The 8,646-nt window shown below is 47.3% G+C and overlaps 1 protein-coding gene across 1 annotated transcript; it reads left to right on the top strand.

The window, feature by feature from the left end:
- The first annotated feature begins 1,847 nt into the window (after window positions 1-1,847).
- Window positions 1,848-6,602, top strand: LOC103551729 (haptoglobin). The gene is made up of 5 exons (XM_008521305.2): window positions 1,848-2,208; window positions 3,377-3,459; window positions 3,764-3,865; window positions 4,602-4,676; window positions 5,684-6,602. The coding sequence occupies exons 1-5, from the start codon at window positions 2,204-2,206 to the stop codon at window positions 6,460-6,462; spliced, it is 1,044 nt and encodes a 347-aa protein (XP_008519527.1). The 5' UTR covers window positions 1,848-2,203; the 3' UTR covers window positions 6,463-6,602.
- The last annotated feature ends 2,044 nt before the right edge of the window (window positions 6,603-8,646 follow it).

The following is an 8,646-nucleotide window of genomic DNA, read 5'->3' as shown; positions in this document are numbered from 1 at the left end:
TTACCCGTCCATCTGCTGAAGGACACTGGGCTGTGTCTACCTTTTGGCTAATGTGAATAATGCTGCAGTGAACACTGGTGTACAAGTATCTGTTTGAGTCCCTCTTTTTAATTATTCTGGGTATCCACCTAGAAGAGGAATTGCTGGGTCATATGGCAATTCTATGTTTAGCTTTTTGAGGAATCATCACACTGTTTTCCACAGAGACTACACCATTTTACATTCCCACCAGCAACGTCAGGGGATTTCTAACTTCTCCACATCTTTGCTGATACTTATTTTTTCTTTTTAAAAGATTGGCACCTGAGCTAACAACTGTTGCCAATCTTTTTTTCCCCTGCCTTTTTCTCCCTCAATTCCCCCAGTACATAGTTGTGTAGTTTTTTTAGTTGTGGGTCCTTCTAGTTGTGGCATGTGGGATGCCGCCTCACCATGGCCTGATGAGCAGTGCCATGTCCGCGCCCAGGATCCGAACCGGCGAAACCCTGGGCTGCCACAGGGGAGCGTGCGAACTTAACCACTCGGCCACGGGGCTGGCCCCTGCCAATCCTTACTATATTGTTTTTTTTAATTGTAGCCATCCTAGTGGGTGTGAGGTGGTGTCTCAGGGTTTTGATTTGCATTTCTCTAATGACATTTTCCAATGATGTTGGGCATCTTTTATGAGTTTATTGACCATTTGTATATCTTCTTTGGAAAAATGTCTATTCAAATCCATTGCCCATGTTCTAATTGGGTTGTTTGTCTTTTTTTGTTGTAGGAGTGCTTTATATAGTCTGGATATTACATCCTTATCAGATAAATGATTTGTAAATATTTTCTCCCATTCATAGATTGCCTTCTCACTTTCTTGATGTTGTCCTTTAATGCACAAAAGTTTTTTTTTTTCCCCGAAGATTAGCTCTGACCTAACATCCGTGCCCATTCTCCTCTATTTTATGTGTGGGATGTCTGCAACAGCATAGCTTGATAAGCGGTGTGTAGGTCTGTGCCTAGGATCCAAACTGGCAAAGCCTGGGCTGCTGAAGCGGAACACGCGAACCTACCGCTACGCCACTGAACCAGCCCCAAAAGTTTATAATTTTGATGAAGCCCAGTTTATCTATTTATTCTTTTGTTGCTTGTGATTTTGGTGTCATATCTAAGAATCCATTGCTGAGTCTGCTTGCTTTTGAGCTCTGTACAAGTGGTATCATTCTTAATGTAATCTCCTAAAACTTGCAGTTTTCTTCCAAAACTATAAGATTATCCATGTTCTTCCACAGTTCACTCGTTCTCATGGCTGTATAGCATTCCATTACACGAAGATCCCACACATTATCTAGCCACTGCCCTATTAATGGACATGGTGCTGCTTCCAGTGGTCTTGCTATTACATCAGTGCCACCGTCCATACGCCCTAGTGATTCTCTTGTACACTCATTCAAGACCCGCTGATCTTTTTCTAATGAACAAAACAATATCTTATTGAGTTACTACTAAATTCCAACTGAGTAGTACTTGGGATACACAGGTGCAGCATTTGACTGAAGCATATAGATTTTTCTCATCTGCTTATTTGGCTTAATTACTGGACTATAAAACCATGAGAACCACTGCCATCGAGTACGGTGTGCATGAGTCCACACTCTAGCTTTAGCCATTTTTTGTGATTTCTTGCAAAGAGCAATGAGAGAAGACACAATAAATTCATTTTACTGATTTCAGGGTGGAGAGCTTTTAAGCAATAGGCAGGTGTCAACACAGAGTGAGGAAAACTATTGTGACAAGGGAAGCCTTTCTTTAGAGCCCCAGGTTGCAGGAGTGTCCACAAGGGGTTTGAAATCACCCAAAGAAGAGCTTTTTTCAGTGCTGAAAACCCTCCAAAACAAAGAGACACAGATCGATGGTTCCTCCCCTAGTCCCACGCAGCCGCTGATTTCGGGAAACACTCTGGCAGCTACCTGGGGTCAGATGTGGCCAGGTTTCTTTGGGGTTTGTAAAAGAACACCAGGGGAAACTCAGGCATGAGGCAAGAGCTCGGCTCTTCGCAGGGATGTTTGTGGCTTTGTTACTGGAAAGTGCCAGTGACCTTAACAAGGCCAAAGTTGTGTAGACACAAGAATTACAAAATCGAGAAGGGGGTGGAGTGGGATCTGGGAGGGATAAAAGCATCAGCAGGGGCCTCACAGCACTATTCTTTCAGACACAGGACGAACCAAAGATGAGGTGAGTCCCCAGCTCTGCCCTCCCTCCTTTTCTCTGTCCCTTCTCTCATCCTTCTTTGCATAGATCTCTGATCTACACAACAGTGCAGCTAGAGAAGCCAACAGGAGAGACGCAAAAATATAACAAAGAAATAGGCAAAAAGGCTAAATTCTAGTGAATTAAAGTGTTTAGTGTGTTCAGTTCTCTGCTTTTCTGCATCCATAACCGATACTGCTTTCAGACGGTGCTGCTTTCCTGTCCCAGGAGACGTGACTTTCTCTAAGGAATATCTTTTCCCTTTTCATCTCTGCGGGGGATGCCAGCAGTTCCCACGGCAGGCTTACTGGCATTTTGAATATATTTATTAGCAGATTTTTTTCCTTTTTAAAAACGTGTAATAAGATCAATAGTGACACATTTGGGAGACACAATTAAGGCACTTAGATTTTATCAAAATAAAAATTTTTTTTAAATGTTGAAATAAGACAAGAAACTTAACCAAGCAATCTCTGAGTAGTTGACACCTGTCAGTGAGATGGTTAACTGGTAAATGTGGCCTGTGCCACACTGACGCCCATGTCCAGAGTCACACTCTCAGGAAGCCAGTTACCTTCCAGGTGACCTTCAGGCACTTTGAGGTTTGATATGCTATTTCCTGAAGGCAAATTATCATAAAATAATAGAAACAACCATAGAAATATTTTTGATTATATATTTAAAAAACCTCTTATTATGGAAAATTTTGAAAAGTAGAGCGAATAGCATAAGTCGTCGCCACTTTCCCATCTTTAGGTCATCGACATTTGATCAGCGGTGTCCTTGCAGCCCAGGACCTTAGGGTGCCTGAGGGAGGTTTCTTTGCTGGAGAGGTCATAAATTATTACCAATTTAATGTTTCCTGAATGCTGCCAGAAACTGAGGCCTACACACTGATGTGCCTTGCTACCTTGCTGGTTCCTCTCTGGGGAAGCTCATGTAGTGTTCCCAGTGCATAGAGCTTGCTGGAACCTGGGTGCACTGGGAAGCCGCTCAAGTGTGTATGTGGGTGGGTGAGGGGGAGCGTCTCAGCTCGAGCACTTTCACGGATCCGTCTTCTTGTCTTCTTTTCTGGCTGCCTAATGGGAGGGGTGTGTGTGTGTCACAAAGCAGGGAGCCCAGCTGAGCACTCCTTCCTGTCTTCTCTCTGCAGCGCCCTGGGAGCCGTTGTCGCCCTCCTGCTCTGGGGGCAGCTTTTCGCTGTGGACACTGGCAATGAGGCCACAGATTTCACAGGTAGGGCTTTGGGTTTGGGTGGGAGCTGGACATCCCAGCACTGCTGTCCCTCTTTGACCCTCTCAGATCTGCACCCTCTCTTCGGGAGGACCCAGTTCCTCCTTCTCATCCTAATGTCTGGTCTTTCAGTACCATGAAGAACACAGGGGAGCCAGCCAGAAGTAAGGCGAGACTGCCCTCCCCTTGGCTTCCACTTGGGGTGGGAGAGGTTGATGTGCAGGGCAGCTTCTTCTCATCGGACTTCTCACAGGTCTCTGGGAGCAGTTTCTGAATCCTAACCTCCTCTTCCTGTCTTTTTCTGCAGATGACAGCTGCCCAAAGCCCCCCGAGATTCCGAATGGCTACGTGGAGCACTTGGTTCGCTATCAGTGTAAGAATTACTACAGACTGCGCAGTGAAGGAGATGGTAAGACCTGGACAAGTATCTCCATATCCTCCCCAGCCCAGCGCTTCCATGATAAATGGGGCTGGGTGTCAGTGGCCAGGAAGTTCATGGGATCTCCTTAGAGCAGGAGATTTAGATTCTAATAAGGGTTTTGTCATCAGTAGCTGTGGCCTTTTGGGCAAACTAACTTTTCTCAGCCTCAAGGTTCTCCTTTGTTAAGGGGAGGTGATGCCACATAGCCTACCCATCTCAGAGGGAGACCTACATCTATGGGAGTAGGTGTGGTAAAGAACGAATGCTGATGATGGTGACGATGACAGGAGCCCTTACCTAGTGAGCTCCTGGCCCTGCGTTCCTGGCACTGTTCCAAGTGCTTTACATTTATCTGCTCACTTGGTCCTGATGACACTGCTCTGAAGAGATACTAGTATTACTCTCATTTTGCTAATGAGGAAACTGAGGCACAGAGATGTTGAGTAACTTGCCCAACTTACTGTAAGAGGGAGCGTCAGGGTTCGAACCCTGATTCCTACCCTGTTCTGCCATGATCCATGATCTCCATGACCACAGATCTGTCCTGCTGGGCCTCAGCGGTGCCCCCAGCACTTGGCTTCCAGCACGGTGCTCCCCCTTCCTCCTCTCCTCTGCCCCTGCCTTCTCCTCCTTCTCTTTAAGTCTCCTTTTTAAATATCTTCTCTTCCCACACTAGGTCCCAATTCAATTTCCCTTTTGGCTCATTTCTTTCCTTTTGTTTTAGGAGTGTATGCCTTAAACAGCGAGAAGCAGTGGGTAAATAAGGCCAGCGGAACGAAACTTCCTGAATGTGAAGCAGGTAGGAAGGCAGGGGCCCTGGGAAGCAGACCAAGGGTAGGTTAAGGGTCTGGTGCACCAGCAGGCATCTGGGTCGAAATGTCCCAGAGGCACATCCTTTCTGTGGTTTCCTCTGAACATACAAGAGCCAAGACAAGGGGCCACAGAGAACCACAAACGGCCGGGTAGAGAAGTGAGCAGTTAGGTGACGACTCCTCGATAAAGCTCACAAAGGACCTCGTTCATTTGGGCTTGCAGGGCATTGACTGAATCCACTGTCTACACCACCCCCAGAGGATCAGGAGACCCTGTATGTACAGACAGCCAGCCTACAAAGCCCAGGGTCAGGGGTAAATAAAGCCCAGGAAGAACAAGTCAAGGGAGGATGTAACAAAACCTTAATTCATGGAAGTCTGACGCAGGAGGCCCATCTCCCGATGGGCCAGGACTTCTGTTCCCCGTTATTAGGAAGAGCTGTTGCTCTCTCCTCTTCCCTCATGGAACAAGAGGGTTTTGCCTACTCTTGTCTGCTACTTGTGGTGCAGAACTGCTAACCCGCCTTGTGTTAACTGCAGTATCTATACAATCTGAGCTCCATCCAACGCTGCTACAGATCCCTGTTTATTCAGAGCGAATTTTTATTCAGAGGGAGTGAATTATTATAGCTCCTTGCCCTTACAATGAATTTCAGAAAATTGTGGACATTTCTTGGTTGTGATAAATTGTTTAAATATACACACAGCTCATCAACTAGGCTTTGAAAATCTCAGCATCGCTTTTTTTGGATTTAGAAAAGCAGGAAGAGTTCTATCTTAGCAATGTAAACAATAATAATAATAAAAAAGAATCAGTTTAAACTGTAAACATTGGAAATGAGAGAAGCAGATAGTAAGGGCAAAGCACGTAAATATCTCTAGCTCTGAAGAAATGAACGATGAGGGACAGCAGCAATAGCTCATACTCTCACCCCTCTGACCCAGATTGGGAGACTCATATTTCTGCTCGTGATTTTCTTGCTCTCCTTCACAGTGTGTGGAAAGCCCAAGAATCCAGTGGATCAGGTGCAACGGATTATAGGTGGATTGCTGGACGCCAAAGGCAGCTTTCCCTGGCAGGCTAAGCTGGTGTCCCGCCACAACCTCACCACAGGGGCCACACTGATCAGTGAACAATGGCTGCTGACCACGGCTCAGAATCTCTTCCTGAATCATACACCTGATGCAAAACCAAAAGACATTGCCCCTACTTTAAAACTCTATGTGGGGAGAAAGCAGCCTGTGGAGATTGAGAAGGTGGTCTTCCACCCGGACTATCAGGAGGTAGACATCGGGCTCATCAAGCTCAAAGAGAAGGTGCCCGTTGGTGAGAGAGTCATGCCCATCTGCCTACCTTCAAAAGATTATGCGCAAGTGGGGCGTGTGGGTTATGTGTCTGGCTGGGGGCGAAATGCCAACTTTAATTTCACGGAGCTACTGAAGTACGTCACGCTGCCGGTGGCTGACCAAGACACCTGTGTGAAGCACTACGAAGGCAGCACTGTGCCCGAAAAGAAGACAAACAGGAGCTCTGTCGGCGTGCAGCCCATCCTGAATGAACACACCTTCTGTGCTGGCCTGTCCAAGTTTCAGGAGGACACCTGCTACGGCGATGCTGGCAGTGCCTTTGTCATTCACGATGAGGAGGACGACACCTGGTACGCGGCTGGGATCCTGAGCTTTGATAAGAGCTGTGCTGTGGCCGAGTATGGAGTGTACGTGAAGGTGCCCTCCATCCTGGATTGGGTTCAGAAAACTATCGCTGAGAACTAATGCAAGGCTGGCGGCCAGCACTGCCTGAGAGCAAGGCTTCCCTCCGGCAGAGGGAAACGGGATGGGAGCGGAGGGCCTAAAACGTGGTGTTCCAGCCCTGCGTTGCTGAGACAATCAATAAAGAGGTTCCTTTTGACTCATTTCTGTGCTGTTTTTAGCCTTTTTTCTTCCCTCATTTATGGTACAGAAGCAGCCAAGTGGTATAGAGTCTAGTGGGAGTGTGGCAGAAAACACCCCAAGGCAACTGGAAATCCCTAAGGTGACAGGACCTCTCACCTCACCCACCGCAGGGATCCTTCTCACTGAGCGCCTCCTGAAGGACAGGCCTCAGAAAGGTCATTGTTATCCTCGTTTTACAGACAAGGAAACAGACACTCAGAGAAGTTAAGTGATTTGCTTAAGGTTACACAGCCATTAAACAGTGAAGCTGAACCTTGAACTTAGGACTGTCTGAATACAAACCCTGAGTCTTTCCACTGTATCCTTTTGCCTCCTAGAAGAGAATTAGGAGAAAGGGCGCAGGCCTGGTGAGGAAGATGCCAGCTCAGAGTGAGATGAAAACAGTGTTCTGACACAGACAGTGCTTTATTGCTTGTGCTCCAACCAACCGACATCCAGAAAACAAAGTAAGATCATGTAAAGGCAGGCTCTCCGGCCTTGCTGGGTCCAAATTACAGCTCAGCCATAAATTTGCTGAGTGCCTTAAGCTCCCTGCCCCCAGTTCCCTAATCTCTTCCATGAGCAGCTCAAACCAGCGGCTCACCTCTGGATGGCCCCCGAGGCCCGAGCGGCAGTAACATTCTGGGACACGGTAAAGAGTTAGAGGTCTCTTCCTTAGCAGGTACTGCTCTTCCCACTTGGAAGAACCCTATCCTTCGCCAGGGGTCAAATGCAAGCTGTCTGAGTCTTCCATTTCACAAACATATGGGTTCTCTATTACAGGTCTCCCAGAAGAAAGGTTCCAGAACCCTTGTAAACAGGAAGCTCTGCTAACTGCATTCTTTCTTGCTATAAGCTTTCAGTACACTGATTCTACACCAATAAACCTTCTTGTCGTACAAAAACATGGCCTCCCCTTCTAATAGTGTAAAATGCCACTGATGCCATGCTTCTCCCACCAGCCTCCAGCATTCGCTGTGAAGGTCTCCTCACATGCACCTCCAGATCCATCGACACATTTTAACAGGTTACAACTACTGGACCAGTGAAGGGCTTAAACCTTCAGGAACCTGTGAAAGAGATAGTAGCCAGGAACTGAAAAATAATACAAACATAAAAAAAAAAAGCCTCTCAGAGTACAGTCAGTTATACCTTTTTCTTCTGGTAGAATCTTTAGGACCAAATTTTCTTGAAGAATAAACCACCCCAGCTTTCTCGAAGAACTGTATTAAGTGGCTTCTGGTCACCACTCAGAAGGAAAATAATAAGAGAAAACCTCTAGTACTTTCTCGATTCACTTGTCTTCTCTGCCTTACTCCCCAGCAGCACCTCCTGCCCTCCCAGCCTCCCCATCCAGTTTTAGTGGCACTGAACTCCTGCCATCGTGGCCCCGGGCCATCTTCCCTCTGGGCCCCTCTGCAGAAATGCCCTTCCGCTTTCTGCATGAGCACCTCCCACTTGCCTTGGAGGCTCAGGCCCTGCCTCCTCTAAGAAGCCTTTTTCTTGTCCAGGAGTCATTTGTATTTATGCAGCATCTCGCAGAAGACAGGCATACAGTAGGTACTCAATAAATACTCACGGAATGGAAAGCAACTAAGACAGGAACAAAAACATAAATCAGGACTTCAGAGGAAGATTCCCTAAAGCCCTTGGGAGGAATGAAGAGATGAGAATTTATGCACGTAAGTTCGGAGTCCTTGCTGGTACCTGAGCACGGAGCACCCATCAAATACTGCGTGACTTAGGCAGTGAGTGACAGAAACTCTGACTGACGGGGACAGGCAATGAGGACCTCTGACTCTCTCCTAGAGGGCTGGCGGGCGCAGGTCTGGTATTCACCAGTAGCTTGCTCATGTCACCTGGAGCCAGGCTCTTCTTCCTGTTCTTCTCCGACACTCATTTCTCACCCCCACGCTGGTCGCCTTGCGGCCGAGATGGCTGCTGCGGTTTTGCCGTGACCACCATAAAAGCAGGAAGCGGGGGAGGAGGAGACAGAGGCGGTGCTGGTGGTGAAGGGGTGTTGTT

The sequence above is a fragment of the Equus przewalskii genome, chromosome 3 (assembly GCF_037783145.1).
Source record: "Equus przewalskii isolate Varuska chromosome 3, EquPr2, whole genome shotgun sequence".
Lineage (NCBI taxonomy): Eukaryota > Metazoa > Chordata > Mammalia > Perissodactyla > Equidae > Equus > Equus przewalskii.
This window is presented reverse-complemented; position numbering and strand designations above follow the sequence as displayed.

Coding starts and splice junctions, on each gene's coding strand:
- LOC103551729 (XM_008521305.2), top strand. Junction 3,460..3,763: donor TGAGGCCACAGATTTCACAG/GTAGGGCTTTGG, acceptor CTTTTTCTGCAG/ATGACAGCTGCCCAAAGCCC. Junction 3,866..4,601: donor ACTGCGCAGTGAAGGAGATG/GTAAGACCTGGA, acceptor CTTTTGTTTTAG/GAGTGTATGCCTTAAACAGC.